Below are 19,086 nucleotides of genomic sequence, written 5' to 3'. Positions count from 1 at the left end.
CAAAATTGCCATGTTTTAAGACTTATAGAAGACCATTCAACAAGCCCTAATGCACCTTCACATAATTGGAGGTTGTAAACCTCCAATAGTATAGCCCTAGATACTTGTAATTGGCTATCATAAAACCAATTAATAGCAAACTACACTTGCTTCTATTTGACCTGAAACTGACATTTTCATACATGTCCATCTGTCAAATGCTATTCATAATCCATACTCCTGTTTATAATAAAAATACACTCATAACAAGGATCTATTCGATTTTGAAAGAAAATATTGAACAGTTAGATACCATTCACCACTGTATTATGAAAAAAGCTGATGTGACACATTACAGCTCCTAGAAAGAATAGAGATAAATATGTTTGATGAAATCAAATTTCCTTCTATTCAATAATACGTTGGTTGTCAGATTGTAACACGTGGTCATCTGGGAATGTTAATGCAGTTAGAAAAACTGGCATTGGGGTGGTGTCTACTGAAATATCATAAACACTTCAGCACTGCTAAATTGGCTTAGTGACATGTCCTTTAGAGGGTTGCATTGTTATTTGAGACTGCCACCATCGCATTTCCTAAAAAATAAAAAAATAAAGATTGTCTTATTACTGTCTACCATGTTCTTTCAAAACTGATAATTCAGCTGTGTGTAACAACAATGTGGGTTGACCTGAGGTTTCTGTGCTGAGTGTGCGATCACAGTGAACCAGCTGGTAAAAAAAAGCTCCTGGTCTCTCTAGTTTTGATTAGCCAACCACGGCAATCACATGATCATGAAGTCCATCTTGCCTTCTGGAGGTAAAGTGCAATTAAACCCATAATCAAACATTTATTATATTGCATCTTACCAATTCTTAGATGTGATGGTTGCATTACTTTTCTTTTTGAGGCTTTAATTCCTTTATTTTCACCTGATAATCTGGCCAATCAGTATGTTCTTTTTAAACAGAACACGCTCTACTGCAAATGTATCAGTTAAGCTTGTTAAAAAAAAAACATTTACCACTGACAGGGGTGCTTACTGATCAGCTTTTATTTTTTATGTAAAACTTTTATCTTAAAACAAAAAATATCTGTAACTGCTGTATTTAAATGTATATTTGTTTATTTAAATCTGCTAGTCCATCTAACAGACCCCTCCCCCTAGACTGACAATGCTGCTGTCCAAAGGTGCCACCTATGCTCATTCATCCAGATAGATGGCACTGTAATACAGGAGTTGTGTTACTGGCAAGATCATCAAGTGAAAACAGAGTGAAAAGGCCTAAAAAAAAAACAAAGACAAATGCAACCACCACATCTAATAATTGGTAATCTGCAATATATTATTTGGTTTTGGGTTTAATACTGTAGTATAATTTCATAGTGCATCATTTAGGAAATCCAATCTTGATTCATTGGTGATTACAATTCACAAGCCAAAAATTCTTGGTCATGGGGGTCACAGTAGAAATGGCCCTGTGTCTGTTTACTCTGAACTCATTACGCAATGGAAGGTCATTTCTAGTAAGTTCTATAGTTTCCAACTCTTTAAATAGGCTGTATTATTTTAAATTAAAGTGGAACAAATTTCTCTCAATTAATATGAAGTTGCTTTCTGGTTTCTGGCCTAGGCCAAAATGATATCATATTTACCAAATGTCTTCTTGGGCATTTCTTTCGCTTTCATCTAGAAGGTGGGGTGGGACTTCTCAGCTAAGCACACCCTCCTGCCCTCCTACCTGCATGCCATGAGCTAAGGACAGATGGATTCCACATGAATGATCTGCCCTTACTGAAGATGGCCACCACTAGAAAAGCTGGGTGGGGCTGTTCAAAAATGATTTCTGGATAAAATAAAGTATGAAAACATCGATGGATGGGTGAATTTGCTTAGAATATTAAAAATGTATTACATTTTTGTGGTGCTCAGATACAGATAATTTCCATGTTAAAGTAGAACTAGCTTTGTTTCATGTTAAAGGCATGCATGTTTAGTAATCTGTAAGGTAATACTGTTATTTATTGCCTTATTTATTATTTACAGATATTTTTTAGCTCCTGCAAAGTTACTCCACCAACAAAACGTTCTTCTGATCTTCTCTCCAGAAAGATGGTGCCATTTTTGTTCAGAGTGAGATGCGTTTAGAGATCTCATGCAGATCAGCCCCTTTGTGATTTGCTACAAAGTTACAATGCTAAAATCTGACCACTGGGGGAGAGGAGACTGAGGAAATGGTTTTTACTGGTGGCAGCAGAATGATGACATCATCTAAGTTTAGGCAAAATAACTGGACTGGAGTTCAAGGACAGCTTTTTATTGATAAAATGTACAGCTTTAAAAAAAAAAAATTATACTGTTGCTGTATAACAGGGATATGCAATTAACAAACCTCCAGCTTTTGCAAAACTACAAGTCCCATCATGCCTCTGCCTCTGGGTGTCATGCTTGTGGATGTCAGAGTCTTGCAATGCCTCATGGGACTTGTAGTTCTGCAACAGCTGGAGGTCCGCTAATTACATATCCCTGCTGTATAATGTTATCTGTCAGGAATTTATGCAGACTTGTAAAATTGATTAAAGGTCCACCATAATACTGTTTCTCCCTCTTTTTTTATAGGTATCAAGCAGCTGTGACTATGTATTTGTAAGTGGGAAGGAGAGCAGAGGATCGATGAATGCCCAAGCCATTTTTACATTTGAACATCTGAATGCACCCCTAGAAATGACTGTATGGGTCCCCAAACTGCCTCTGCTGATCGAGTTATCAGATACAAAACTAAGCCAGGTTAAAGGCTGGAGAATCCCAATATTAGCAGATAGAAGGTAGGCTTATTTTATCTACAAAGAATGTAGCTCCCTGAAATGATATAATAAACACAATTTGCCTGTTTACCAATTAATTATTGTTAAATTGTGCTGGGAGAGCTCATAGAATGGAGGACCCTTCATAATAATGAAATTGGAAAGAGGGAATAATATTTTATTGGTGACAGAGATTTTCAAGAAGTCATTTTGTTCCTTGTGTAAGCTAAATGTCTTTCATTCATTAACCTCATAAACCTCTAGACTGTGTGATTATCTCCAGAGATGCTCGAAGCGGCTATATCGCTAATGAACATCAGTCTTTCAGATGTTGAATATTTGAGCTCCAGACAAATCTTACTGTTTGCATAACCTTTTCATTGACTTTTGCCCTGGCCCTGATACATGAAGGAGTTGGGTCTTGTGAATTGGGCTTTCAGTACAGAAGGTGTGTGTCAGCCTAAAGCACATATGAAGTGTTCCATAAAATAGTCGTTGACATCTCTGCTTACTAAATAAGGTGTTTGGGTATATTTTTAATACAGAAAAAAGAATACCGATTATTAATTTGTCAGTTACATGTTGCATTCATGGCTATTTTGATATAATGTTTTACAATCCTGAAGAAAAATCTAATGCTTTAGCTATGTTATACACAGAGGATTGCCAAAATCACTAGTTCTAGATAGACGTATTTCCTGCAACAATTTTGTTTACTTTGTATTAAACGTAGAAAAAAACAGATTTGACTTCACATAGAAACATCCGCTTAAGTACATAGAAAATGAGATTGTGGGCTAAAATTATTCAAACATCGTCTAGAGGATTGGACTTTATAGGCTCAAAATTGGAGAACACACAAATGAATTACGGTATATAACAAATATGTTTTTTTTTAAAAATGTTCAAATACATCAATAAAATATAGGCATATGCTGCCTCCACATGATCTAGATGTTGACAAAACCAGGATAATAAGCAACGGGTTCAATAAAAAAAAAACGTGCCAAGTTTTTTTTACTTAAATCATAAAGATCAGCACATATAACTACATTTAATACAATCAGGATGCTATGTCCCACTACAGCTACTGAAAAATAATAAATAAATTGTATATACAGCAAGATATGATTGTACATATAGTTGTCTGTATATTCCCGGTAGTCAGGTCAATGTAACATATCTCCAGTTCAAGGCTTCCTCAGGACCCAGAATGCTAGATCTCTGCACCCCTCTGCTGTCCCTGGTGGGGCCTTGGTGCCTGCCCCACAGGCTCAGCTGATTAGCACCCCCTGATATGCCACAGTGATGTAAGCACTGCACACATTATACACATTAAGTAATATTGTTGTTTCATATATATCTTTGTTATAATATTGATTTTTGTATATTTTTCTAAATATAGTGCTGCCCTACTACTAGCATTCTGGGTCCTGAAGAAGCCTTGAACTGGTGAAACGTTACATTGACCTGACTACCAGAAATATACAAATGTCTAAATGTACAATCATATCTTGCTCTATAGACCGATGTGAATGTACAATGTATATGTAAAACGCTGCGTAAATTGATGGTGCTATATAAGTACCTTAAATAATAAATAATAATATACAATTTATCTATCATTTCCTGTAGCTATAGTGGGGCATAGCTTCCTGGTTGTATGAAATGTAGTTATATGTGCTGATCTTTCTGATTTAAAGTAAAAAAAAAAACTTGGCACAATCTTTTAAATTTAACCTGTTGCTTTGTTCAAAGCAGCACATTCCCTTAAAGTGGTTGTACACATCAGAGATGAAATATGAAAAAAGAACATCATTGTTGCTGTTTGGTTCCTCTCTTGTAAGCATGACTCACTTCTGGCAGCTTTTCCCAATGCCCAGAGTTAAAATGGTAATGGGAAAAGGGAGCTGAAACACCCGGCCTGTGACTCACATTCACAGCTGTGCTTGTTTTCTGCACTGTGTGAAGATGTGTGTCCCCCCTTCCCTCCAATCAGGGTATGAAGACTTCAGATCCCTGCCCGTCTCCTATATCTAAGAAGGAATCCTTTTCTCTTTGTGTTTTCAGAATGATCTACAGAGGAAAAACCTGCAGATACACAGCTACAACTTATATAGGAGGATTAATTTAACCTGTGTATAACCTACTGTTAGTCACTTCACTGGGTACATGTGAGGGTTAACTACCACTATAACCATTCACTGAAATGTAGACCTTGGGGTAGATTCAGGTAGCAATTACGCCTGCGTATCCATAGATACGCAGCGTAATTGCTAATTTGCACCGGCGTATCGACTTTTCTGTATTCAGAAAGCTCGATACGCCGACTGTAGCCTAAGATATGACTGGCATAAGGCTCTTATGCCGTCGTATTGTAGGCTGCATTCTTACGCTGGCCGCCAGGTGGCGTTCCCGTAGTGGTCAGCGTAGAGTATGCAAATTGCATACTCACGCCGATTCACAACCGTACGCGCGCCCGGCGTTCGCATTTTACGTCGTTTGCCTTCGACGGTTTCTGCGTAAGGCTGCTCATGCTATTAGCAGGGGCAGCCAATGCTAAGTATACCCGTCGTTCCCGCGTCGCGATTTTTGTAAATTACGTTGTTTGCGTAAGTGAATCGTGAATGGCACTGGACGCCATTTACGTTCGCGTTGAAGCAAATGACGTCCTTGCGACGTCATTTACCACAATGCACGTCGGGAAAGTTTCCTGACGGAGCATGCGCACTACGCACTATCTTTTTTTTTTTTTATTCCCTGCAAAGCAGCAAGATCACATAGTAAAAACACCACATAATACACACAGTAAACATTGTTTATAAGCCCCTGATCACCCCTAGATGTTAACCCCTTCCCAGCCAATGTCATTAGTACAGTGAAAGTGTATAGTATTAGCACTGATCACTGTATTAGTGCCATTATTGATGTTGGTGTTAGTATACCTCCAGCCAGCATCAGTTAGTGTCAGATTGGCCGCCATACTATCACTGTCCCACTATAAGTTGCTGATCACTGCCATTACTAGTATATACAAAAAAAAATTCCAGTATCTATACCAGACACTATAACTTTCACACAAACCAAATAATGTACACTCATTGGGATTTTTTTTTTTACCAAAGACATGTAGCAGAATACATTTTGGCCTAAATTCATAAAGATTTTTTTTTTCTTATTGGATATTTTTTAATATTCTGTCTATTTTAATTTAACAACAAAACCCAGAGGTGAACAAATACAACCAAAATATAGCTTTATTTGTGTGAAAAAATTATAACATTTTAATTTGTGTACAGTGATGTATAACTGCACAATTGCCAGTTAAAATAGTCGAATGCAAAAAATGATCTGGTCATGGACGGGGTTAAATCTTCCAGATGTCAAGTTACATAGTTAGTCAGGTTGAAAAAAGACACAAGTCCATCCAGTTCAACCACAAAAAATAAAAAAACAAAATAAAAAACACAGTAAAATCCTATACACCCAACTCCATACCCACAGTTGTTAAGTAAAACAACATGCAAAGAGCCATGACTGTAAATCAAGAAGTTAAATACTTACCTTTTCCACTGCCTGCAGTACCAAGTACTGTCCAGTCTCCAGTTGGTAGAAATGATCCCATCTTGCAAAGTTTTCTAGAGATCTTACATTTTTGGGTAGTTTTATCCTCTTGGTTCCCCTCTCAAAGCCCTAACCGTGGAGTCTGGTGACAAGTTAATTTTGAAAATGTTTTGGTTGTGTGATATTCTCTACCATTTTATAATTACAAAATATGTATAGTACGATTTACAAACCATAAACCAAAGAGTAAGTTGTGAAACTAGTTACACTTTAAAATTACCATTAAAGTGAACCTGTACTCTATTTATGACATTTAAAAAAAGTCCCTTGAGTTGTCTTGTGAAAGTGGGAGTTTCTTGAGGGGAGGAGTATCTGCATAGTATATCCATAGATCTCCTGAACCCAAAATGTCAGTGAAACAGATTTTGTACATATTCTTGGCAGCGAAAATGACTATTGCCAAATATTGGAAGCAGTCAGCGATACCTCTTGATTATGTTAAAAGTATGTTTAATATTGGAACATGGCTAATGACAAACATACCTTTATTCTCCATAAAAATACCATAATAATTGATAAAAGGTGGGACCCATGGATTCAATACCTGTCTGTCCCTTAGCAAGTTCATGGCAGACCCTCTTCTTTTTGATCTCTTCTCTTTTTTCCCCGTTGGTTTGTTTTTTTATTCTCCCTGTTTGTTTTTTGGTGACTCAAATGTTGTTGGTTCACCATTGCAGTTTTATTCTCAGGAATTTTATTAGTAGGGGTTCCCCATAATCTCCTATCCAATGTCCCGCCCCTATCTTCCCTTCCTACAACCCCCTATTGGGAAATAGCAATTTTCAATGCATTCCCCACAACACATGTTTTTATATGTTTTGATGCTACTTTGGTTCATTGTGGACCTAATTTGTATCTATCAACCTTTGGACTGATGATTGTTCACCGTTCTTATATCATAGGGTGTCTACCAGAGAACTCTCTAGTATTAAGTGAGCTTCAGTTGATGATTGTTTTAATCGTTCTTCTAATCATCATTAATGTACATTGTGTAATGTACAATTTGTTCTTATGGCTATGAATACCTAAAAAATGCATGTGTCCTTTTATGTGACGTTTTTTACCATTTGTATTTTCTTACTTTCAATTAAAGCATTATAATAAAAAAAAAACCCACATAACAGAAGGTACCGCAATAATATCATTGTTACCTATTTAGCTAGAATAGCCTTTTGTGCACCTCTATCATTTACTTTCCCTTTATTACTGAGAACTGAATTGTGCTCCATACTGTATTTTTTTCCTTTTCAATATGTTTGTTGCAATTTTTAGAATAAATGTAAAAAGCAACAATACAGAAAAAGCACACTCCTGCAGGCCAACATAGCCTGATGAGAGTAAGGATCAAATATCCAACGTTAAGTGTGTGACATATACGGTAACTGTGTATAGATCTCTATAATTAGTACAGTAGCCAACAATACGGTGTATATCGTCTCAGTTTCAGTATTTTCTAAAGGAAACATACAAGAATAGTAACAGTAATGCCATGTTGACAGAAAACGTGAAGGTCCCCTGGGGGGCCAGTAAAACCTATAAAAGTTTAGACTTCATGCGTGGCTCATCTGTTTGTAGGATTGTCTATTATCGAGGTAAAATGTGTTTATCCTGACCTTTATAGCCACAGCGTGAGTCGGTTAGGGTCCCACCTTGCCGGGGGCTCCAGGATAATTCCATACTGCCTTTTTATTGAGCAGTGAGACTAACTTGGTGATTAGTAAGGTCACTTTCATTGGAGAAGGGAGCTTGAATTGCGCTTGTGCTAGACTACGAACACTGGGGGTTATTTATGAAAGGCAAATCCACTTTGCACTGCAAGTGCAAAATACAAGTGCAAAATGCACTTGAAATTGCACTGAAAGTGCACTTGGAAATGCGGTTGTTGTAAATCTGAGGAGTAGATCTGAAATTAGGGGAAACTCTTTTGATTGTATCATTCAATCATGTGCAAGCTAAAATTCATTTTTTTCAGTGCATTTTCAAGTGCACTTTGCACTTGTAGTTTGCACTTGTAGTGCAAAGTGGATTTGCCTTTAGTAAATATCCCCCACTGTATTGTGTAAATATCCTTAACAAGTAGTACAATTCTTTAACAACACACACTCCCTGACCTCTCTATCAGTTTGCAATGTGAAACATTTCATTCTGAAATCAAAGATATGCAGAGCTCCCAACAAAAACTCTAAAGTCTGGTGTTAATTGGTTTCATACAGCTTAAAAACACCTGCTAGGTGTTTCCATTAGGGTGCTGACAGGCAGCCAAGATCTGCTGGAAAAAAGATAAGATTTCAATGCCTCTGATGTGAAGTTTGAAAATGTATGTATCTACAATTCCTATAGATACAGAGATGAATCCCAGCTTGCTTTAAAATGCTTTTTATACTCGTTCAGAATATGTACAGAATTAGTGTGCATGGTTTTGAAAACATATCTATAGTGAAAAATGTTTTGTTTTGTTTTGCATACAATAGAGAAAAGTTAATCCCATTGGGGGAATTTCCTTTTTTGTTCTTGTCCGAGCAATGGAACAGCAAGTTATAAGAAAGCTACAAACCGGTAGAAGAACCCCTCTTAGACATTGACAATGAACAGGTGTCCCCATTGTATGATTTTCTCTCACATTTTATTCTTGTGACAGGTGTAAAATGTTGGATAAGACATCAAAGTAAACAATCTGAAGCTCCATATTATGCTCACAAAAATCTTGTCTTTATTAATTACTTCACAGTACACAAAACCTTAGTACAGCAAGTTGATACGTTTCAGCCTAGTTGGCCTTAGTCATGCTTTTCTCATCACTTCCCAGGGCAAAAAGACATGGTAAATTCTCCCAGCTGGGACACGGATAACATTAAAAACTAAAACAAAGAATAAAGAAGGCTTGTCTATCGTTAGATTTTAAGTCAAAGAATAGGCACAGCCTACTGCATTAGGGTGTGCACGTGTATATACAGTATACTGACAATGTCAGCAGAGCAATAGATGGATTCAGTAGGGCAGAGATTGGTGTCAGTAGGCATGTGGACAGTGTCAGCAGTTTTTTTTTATATTAATTTTATTATTAGGAGCCCGTTAAGGGGCTTTGGTGAAATATCAGGGGTCTAAACAGGGGGAGTCTGCACCACACAGAGTGATTAGGGTGTGTCCAGACACACCTGGCACACCCTGTGTGCATGTCTATGAGTCAAAGGATGTCATGCCCCAAAATGGGAGTGCAATTAAATGAAAGGGACATAGAAGTGTATTTTTATGAATAATAAAAGTACCGCAAGAAATCTTGAGGTGACTGTTCAAGGTCATGGCTCACTTTTCAAAGTTTAAAATGTAGTAAAGGGTAAACTTTAACAAATGTTTCCTTTAAAAACAAAAAAAATTCAAAAATTCAATAGGCATAGAGTAAGTGCAGTATTTAGATGAAGAGCTTTTTTTCTGAGTGGAAATTGTCCTTGAATGCTGTTATCAGAGACCTATATCTCCACTGTTAAGTTTAGCTGTAGGCTAAAACATAGACACAATCAAGGTATACACAAGGTCACATAAATTATGGGGCTCAGAACACCATAACATTAGCATGATGTACACCTCAATCACTGATGCATTTATACCTCAAGCGCTTCATTTTTTTCTCAGCTGAATTTTATATCCTATCTTTTATTGATATTGTAAAAAACATAATAATATGGTGCTGTAATGACTTTTGTGATTTACTGTCTAGTTCAAATATAAGTTAAAGTTACATTCTAAAACAGTCAATACATGTGCACTTCAGAACTTTAACTACTTCAGCCCCCGAAGATTTGGCTGCTCAATGACCGGGCCATTTTTTGCGATATGGCACTGCGTTGATTTAACTGACAATTGCGGCGGTCAAGCAATGTTGTACCCAAACAAAATAGACATCTTTTCCCCCCCCACCAATTTTTTGCGCTATAAACAAAAGAAGAGCAACAATTTAGAAAAAAGCACAATTATCTTTTACTTTTTGCTATAGTAAATATCCCAATTAAAAAAAAAAATGTTTTCCTCAGTTTAGGCCGATATGTATTCTTCTACATATTTTTGATAAAAAAATCGCAATAATCGTATACTGATTTTTTTGCGCAAAAGCCAGCGCACCTTCTTTCACATGTTTGCGGAGTCCCCCACATGGCTTCTAGCAAACTGCAAACGAGACTTCTTATGGCTTTCTTTCAACAATCGCTTTCTTCTTGCAACTCTTCCATCGGCCAGATTTGTGGAGTGCACGACTAATAGTTGTCCTGTGGACAGATTTTCCCACCTGAGCTGCGGATCTCTGCAGCTTCTCCAGAGTTGCCATGGGTCTCTTGGCTGCTTCTCTGAATAATGCTCGCCTTGCCTTTCCTGTCAGTTTAGGTGAACAGCCATGTCTTGGTAGGTTGGCAGTTGTGCCATAGTCTTTCCATTTTCTGATGATGGATTGAATAGTGCTCTGTGAAATGTTCAAAGCTTGGGATATATTTTAATAACCTAACACTGCTTTAAACTTTTCCACAACTTCATCCCTGACCTGTCTGGTGTGTTACTTGGCTTTCATGATGCTGTTTGTTCATTAAGGTTCTCTAACAAACATCTGAGGGCTTCACAGAACAGCTGTATTTATACCGAGATTAAATTACACACAGGCGGACTCTATTTACTAATTAGGTGACTTCTGAGGCAAGTGGCTCAACTAGACTTTAGTTAGATATTTATCTGTAAAGAAATAAAAAAATAAAACCATGTATAATTTTCCTTCTACTTCACAATTTTGTGATTGTAATTTTGTCATTTTGTGTTGGTCTATCACATAAAATTCCAATAAAATACATTTACGTTTTTGGTTGTAACATGACAAAATGTGGAAAATTTCAAGGGATATGAATACTTTTTCAAGGCACTGTAAATACAGGCAGAAATAAATATAAATATAAACAAAGACATTTGAAATGGAAACAAGAAATGCATACAGTGAATACTATCATTACAAGAATTAAGTGTATACAATTATGAGAACACATTATTTTTCACGTTGGTGGTCCTTAAAATGACCCTTAATTTATTTAATTGCAACATGTCTATGCTGAGTGTTATTTACTGGTGTTCTGGTGATATCAGCATGTTAATTTGAGACTCATATTTATTTATTATGCTTTCAACTGTGCAAGCAAAATATGAAGTATGATGAATAAATACAAGCTTCAGACAGACAATAGCATTTTATCATAACTAAAAATTGACAAACAGTGGCATGTAGCATCTATTATTGCAACATGAAAAGGTTTTTGTAAGGAAAATTATAGTGTAATCTTTAGTTAAAATTAATGCATTATTAGAGATGAGCTAAACTGCCCTGGGATTGAGCAGAATTCAGCAAATTTCTAAGTTTGGACACCAAACCCAATCCCCATTGAAGTCACTGGGAGCCAAATTGTTCAAATTAAAATGCCTATTTTCAAGGCTAATAGTCAAAAAATAGCACGGTGGAACATGGATTTTAAAATTGTATTTGGTTGGGAGCAGTGATTTATTTTATTAAAATGAAATATACAAAGCAAAAAAAGTGTTTTTACATTTCCAGCAAATGATTTTCCCTCCTGTTTCCTTTTTTTAAAAGAAAAAAAATGGCACACAGACCCGAAAAGGTCCCCTTTATGTCGATGAGGACAAGGGTCTCTTTCCTACAACCCCAGCCAGCGGTTTTAAGGGTGTGCAGGCAAGAAGCCTATTGGAATCTGGAATCCTCCTTTAACGAAAATCAAAAAATAAGGAAACTAGTTATAGGCTCAAGACCAAACCATCCCAGAACTGTGTCTCTATAAAAATCTTATCCCAAAAATCTAGACCAATGCATCATAAAAAAACGAATTTATTGTACATGTAACATAGACAATTATAAAATCAGTCATAGACCCCATACCACCCTGTCAGTATTGCCCATTCATTTCACATTCTTATTAATCCTTGAACTTGAACATTTTGTATAGATGGTTTCCGGATACTGTAATCTTGCCTATGAGCAGAATGGATGTTCATAAAGTCCCTTAGAATGATCCTTTTGGAAAACCAGGAACGATAATATATGTTCCATTTGTTTCTGTAGCTGGAAACACATACATGGATGCAAGAGTTCCCCCCGATAGAGTGTTATATCTGTTGCATATCCAAGTATGTATTCCAACTTCTGTGCAACAAGATATGAGACCAGATCATATGTGGCTGGGTACAAAGTCCTCTGCTGGAGTAACAGGCAGCAATTGTTGAAAAGTCCATAGAACTTTTTCCACAGCATGGTCTAGAGGAGGACTCCAAACTTGAGATTTAAACTATATGCTCCAATCTCCCTTGCACGATGTACAGAGATTAGCAGCCTCTGCAATGCAGTCCATAAGGCTATTTTCACATGTAACGTGGTCCAGGGGAAAGCTCAAGGATATGGCTGTTAATGTTCATTTTTTTCACAATAAAGTTTTATAGAAGTGAAATTTGAGCATAACAATTATACATATATTTTATGTTGTCAATAAGTATAGAAAATCACAGGAATATGCAATAGATTGTAGACATTTTGATATTGATATGAATTTCTTTTTCATTCAAATGGTATTATAACGAAAGTCTACAAACTTTCAGGACTCCATGGCCACTATGACTCCCAACATATTGTAGCTTTTGTTCATATAATAGTTTTAAACTTTAAAAACTGTTATGCCAACTGTAGTAATTCTAGTTTTATGCAACCTCTCAAGGTTGCGGAATGTAGATAAAGAAAATAGCAGGTATAGAAGAAAGAGAAAAATAAGTCCAAAGAAATCCAAAAGGTGGCCAAGAACCATACTGCTTCCTGCATCAGAGGTAAGGCAACATTTGGCATGCATCAAACACAGGCCCAAAAAGGCAGATGGGTCTGCAGAGAAATGTGTAGCGGTGTCACCCATACTCGCGCACAAACATCCTTGCATGCGCACAAATCTGTCTGATATTTTAAAGTGGTTGTAAAACCTTCTGTGCTGCAGCTCCCCCCAGAACCCCTCCTCTTCTTACCTAAGGCCAATCTGATCCAGCAATGTGTACAAGCGCAGCAGCTTCAGCTGCTGGCTCACTCCGCGATAAACAGATTGATAGCAGCAGGAGCCATTGGCTCCCACTGTTGTCAATCAAATCCAGTGACATGGGAGCGGGGGTGGGGCCGAGTCCTGCTGCCTGTATCAATGGACGAGAGCCCACATGGATGCCCCTAGGGAAAGTGGCTTTGTGTATGTGGAATGCCCCAGGGATTTTGCGGGTAGGTAATTATACAGCATATATGGATAAAAAACAGTACAAATTTTTATTACCATATACAATAATAGACATGAATATTTAAAACATTATATGGAACAAAAAACATATAGTTACAGCTGCTAATAATTGCTAACACAAACAACTTACGGACATATAGCTAGATTCAGTAAGAGTGAGGTCGGAATCTGCGCCGACCTAAGTTTAAGTGTATTCTCAAACAGAGATACACTTAAACCTATCTAAGAAACCACGGCTTGTGCCGTCCTATCTTAGGGTGCAATATTTAGACTGGCCGCTAGGTGGCGCTTCCATTGCGGTCGGCGTAGAATATAAAGAATGTAAATCACTAGATACGCCTATTCACAAACGTACGCCCGGCCGCCGCAGTACAGATACGCAGTTTACGTAACGCATTATCAGGCCTAAAGATATTCCAAATAGTTGGAATAGTAATGTTAAAGTATGGCCGCCGTTCCCGCTTCGAAATTCGAAAATTTTACGTTGTTTGCGTACGTCGTCCGTGAATAGGGATTTACATCATTTACGTCCACCTCTAAATCAATAGGACCGTGCGGCGTACTTAGCCGCAATGCACACTGGGATATGTAGGCGGACGGCGCATGCGCCGTTCGTAAATTACGTCAATCACGTAAGGTCACCCCCCCATTACCATAAAACATGCCCCCTCAACTAAATTTGAATTAGCCGTCCTTACGCCCACCCGATTTACGCTACGCCGCCGTAACTTAGCAGGCAAGTACTTTGTGAATCATGTACTTGCCTGGCTAAGTTACGGCGGCGTAGTGTAAATGCCATACCCTACGCCGCCGCAAAGTTAGGACCCCCTTTGTGAATCTAGCTAATAAAGTCAGGTAAGAGTTGTGGTCCCACAACGGTTATTTTGACCACAACTCTTACCTGACTTCATGTCCATACATTTTTGTGTTAGCAATTATTAGCAGCTGTAACTATATGTTTTTTTTGTTCTGTATGTTTTAAATATCCATGTGTATTTTTGTATATGGTAATAAAATGTTGTACTATTTTTTATCCAATTATTCTGTTTGATTACCTACCCGCAAAATCCCTGGGGCATTCCACATACACAATTTCTCTTTTGGGATGTGGCAGGTATTTTCAGGATTTTCCGTAGATAGTTTCTCCCCTTTCAACCAATTTCAATGGAAAGTGGCTTTCTGTAGGGGCACCCAATTAAGAGAAGGGGCATAGAGCACCGGCAGAGGGTCCCAGAAGAAGAGGCATGGGGATGCTCTATGCAAAACATGTGCACAGAGCAGGTAAGTATAGGCATGTTTGTTATTTTTTTTATTAATAAAAGCAAGGATATTCAACCCCTTTAAACCAAATGCAGGGCAATTCTGTTCATCTCTAATAATACATTAATGGGGTTGTAAATGCAGAAGGTTTTTTTTCCGTATGCATGCTAAGCATTACGATAAAAAGCCTTCTGTGTGCAGCAGTCCCCCTCCCCTTTAGTCCCCCTCAACTCACCATAATGTTGAATCAGTGGGAGCCTTGAGAGCTCACTTGCCAAATCACCTGCCACCAGATGAGGATTTCACTCACCACTATGCCTGCCACCCACCAGATGAGGATGCCACTTGCCACTATGCCTGTCACCAGATGAGGATGTCACTTGCCACTATGCCTGCCACCAGATGAGGATGTCACTTGCCACTTTTCCTGCCACCAAATGAGGATCTCACTTGCCACTATGCCTATCACCAGATGAGGATGTCACTTGCCACTATGTCTGCCACCAGATGAGGATGTCACTCAATACTATATCTGCCACCAGATGAGGATGTCACTTGCCACTATATCTGCCACCAGATGAGGATCTCACTCGCCACTATATCTGCCACCAGATGAGGATGTCACTCGCCACTATATCTGCCACCAAATGAGGATGTCACTCACCACTATATCTGCCACCAGATGAGGATGTCACTCACCACTATATCTGCCACCAGATGAGGATGTCACTCGCCACTATATCTGCCACCAGATGAGGATGTCACTCACCACTATATCTGCCACCAGATAAGGATGTTACGTGCCACTATGTCTGCCACCAGATGAGTATATCACTTGCCACTTTTCCTGCCACCAGATAAGGATGTCACTTGCAACTATGTCTGCCACCAGATGAGGATTTTACTTGCCATTATGCCTGCCACCATGTGAGGATGTCACTTGCCACTATGCCTGCCACCATGTGAGGATGTCACTTGCCACTATGCCTGCCACCAGATGAGGATGTCACTCAATACTATATCTGCCACCAGATGAGGATGTCACTTGCCACTATATCTGCCACCAGATGAGGATCTCACTCGCCACTATATCTGCCACCAGATGAGGATGTCACTCGCCACTATATCTGCCACCAAATGAGGATGTCACTCACCACTATATCTGCCACCAGATGAGGATGTCACTCACCACTATATCTGCCACCAGATGAGGATGTCACTCGCCACTATATCTGCCACCAGATGAGGATGTCACTCACCACTATATCTGCCACCAGATAAGGATGTTACGTGCCACTATGTCTGCCACCAGATGAGTATATCACTTGCCACTTTTCCTGCCACCAGATAAGGATGTCACTTGCAACTATGTCTGCCACCAGATGAGGATTTTACTTGCCATTATGCCTGCCACCATGTGAGGATGTCACTTGCCACTATGCCTGCCACCATGTGAGGATGTCACTTGCCACTATGCCTGCCACCATGTGAGGATGTCACTTGCCACTATGCCTACTACCATGTGAGGATGTCACTTGCCAGTTTTGCCTGCCACTAGATGAGGATGTCACTTGCCACGCTGCCTGCGAGCATCATGGAGATTGCCACAGTTACTTGGCTGCCACCCAAAAAATAGCAGTTTGTCATTAATTCATTATTATGTAACATGGCTGCAGAGTACTTGCAGCCAGGCACAACACTGTCAGCCTCTCCTCGGCGCGGTAAAATATCTGCAGGTGAAATATATGCGAGGGAGAGAGGGCGGGCGGTGAGAGATGACGTCATTCTCTCTCTTCTGGGTCGCGGCTGCGGCCCTGTAAGTAAGGACTGAACAGCAGCGCGGGCAATGAGAGATGACGTCATCTCTCTCCCCCGTCACCGCACCGCTGACATTACTTGTCTCCTCCGTGGCCGGGCAGCAGAGGCGCTACGGCCTGGCGCTGGGCCGCGGACCACAGGTTGGAGACCTCTGCTCTAGAGAATAGGTAGCGAAGCGTTAATGCAAATAGTTTGGTGACTTGTGATGGAAGCTTTATGCTCATGATCTGGAAAAAAATCGCAACGCAATGTACACCGTTGATGTAGAAACTGGTTAGTGACCTTTGATAGGATTTTGAGAAGAGACCTGTTTTTGAGAAGAGACCAGTTTTTAAGAAGAGACCAGTATTACAACTGTGTAAGTCTATAGTGTACCATGAACGTCCACATTGCCTCTCCAATTGCCAATTTCTCTTTTTCAGGTTAAGACAAAGGTACTTTATTAATGTTCTATTCAGTAGAATTCCATAGTTTCAGTTTGTTTTGTTGGTGTGGGATCTGTAGGTGAAACCTACAACAAAAAAGTTAGTCTTCTTTTATTACTATTAATTATACAGGATATTGGATAAAGGTGATCTGAAAAAGAAAAAATAGAAATGTAGAACTGAAAGATTGAACTAAGTATTTGTAGAATTTAGAAATTCCATAGACCTGTTTGGCATAATAAAATGGATACCCATTGTATTATTTCACCTACCAGCACATACAATAGTCCAGAATAGATCATTTATAGATGGGGACATATACAAAAGTGACACTTGTGCTTGTGTTTAACTTTTATATGGCACTAACCTTAGAAAATAGCTGACTCCATGATTTGGGATTTCATTTTAATTTGAGATATGGTAATAACTTGTAGGTTAGGATAATTCCTGATGAATGGGAACTCAAAATCATCTAGCAGCGAATGAAGTTTTAAAACTGTTTATTAATTCATGGGGTTTTTTTTGTCTTTTTTTTGTATTTGTAAAACCAGTTTACTGTTTTCCATGTCTTCAGCAGTAGCAACAAATAACATCTTACATAAATGTATAATTACAATGGGCATTTCAATCTTGCAGGTAAATTTGCTATAATCGAGACAGCCTTAACAACTATGGTGTTAACGTTTCTATGGAGATAAATGTTACACTTTGAGTCCCGGTGTCATTTCAAGGTTGATGACAGACTATAAGAATGATAATTTACTGTATATACTTTTAATACTGGTAGTATTTTGCCTTCAAAGGTGCTAGATGTACTCATACATCTTCTATTCAGTTAATGTCTAGCCATTTATAACTGACTTTAAGCCTTTTATATATAGTATACTATATACTGGAGCTTAACTGAAGGTTAAACTTAAGATCTGCTAGTGTTTTATTGCAAAGGCTGTGAAGCAGTTGGACTATTTTCCTTTTCTCACTTAGTATAGTAAATAGTTGCTTAAGTTAGAGTGACAGCACAGCCATTTCATGCACAATTTTGTTGCAGTAGACTGAAAGATGTATATCCCACACATAATTAGGCTGGCAGGTTCCCCCTCGGTGATTATAAAATGCCAGCTCCGTGCACTCATTATGCACTATAGTCACAGGTACACAGGGCCTTAGAAACCACTCCTGTGTTCCCTATTCTACCACGCAGCTACGCACTGGTACTTTAAACATAAGAAAATTCCAATTTCTCCTCTTCAATTTTCTGCACCACTGCCTTCTAGTGATTTCAGCCAGGGGGAAAATTGGTAACTTTGTTTTTCAAGAGAGAGAATAGAAATGGCTTAATTTTTTTCCCTTTAACTCTTTCCACCCTTATAAACCTGCTTCATTTGCCTATATAAGAAGATAGCGATGTCCTTTTCATTTATAAACAATGCGCACCGTTCCTTTTTGTCTTCGGCTTGTTTTCAGCCTGTGACTGCAGTCCTTTTGACCCAGAATTAAATCACAAATATGAGACGAGGACGTCTACTGAGCACACAAGTGGCATCACCTGCCTTAATGGGCTGGTGATGGCTGAATGCAAAAAGCGAGAGAAGGCTCAGTCAGCTGGATCAGACTCAGGGCTGCTTTTACACCTGTGAATAAATCTTGTCAAGAGCAAGGAGAATAATATGCTCTGTGCAGTGAAGATCTCAGCTCTTCAATGTAATGCTTTACGATTCCATTCTACTACAGTAGCATAGACTCTAGGGATGAGCAAACAGAATATGGGCAATTCACAGGCATCTGGATATGTAAAGATAATTTATCCAATTAATTTTTTTCACTTAGATTTATGGGCTTATCTTTAAAGGTGGTTCCACTCTCCACACCAACTTGCC

The 19,086-nt window shown here is 38.6% G+C and overlaps 1 protein-coding gene across 1 annotated transcript in view; it reads left to right on the top strand.

The window, feature by feature from the left end:
* TMEM132E (transmembrane protein 132E) overlaps positions 1–19,086 on the top strand; it is a 662,885-nt gene that overhangs the window by 614,435 nt on the left and 29,364 nt on the right. Inside the window, exon 6 of the mRNA XM_040336772.1 lies at positions 2,600–2,805. Within this exon, the coding sequence (XP_040192706.1) occupies positions 2,600–2,805 (206 nt within the window). The remainder of the gene's footprint in view (positions 1–2,599; positions 2,806–19,086) is intronic.

The sequence above is a fragment of the Rana temporaria genome, chromosome 2 (assembly GCF_905171775.1).
Source record: "Rana temporaria chromosome 2, aRanTem1.1, whole genome shotgun sequence".
In the NCBI taxonomy this organism is placed as follows: domain Eukaryota; kingdom Metazoa; phylum Chordata; class Amphibia; order Anura; family Ranidae; genus Rana; species Rana temporaria.
The sequence above is the reverse complement of the archived record's forward strand: the minus strand, read 5'-3'. Positions and strand labels throughout refer to the sequence as shown.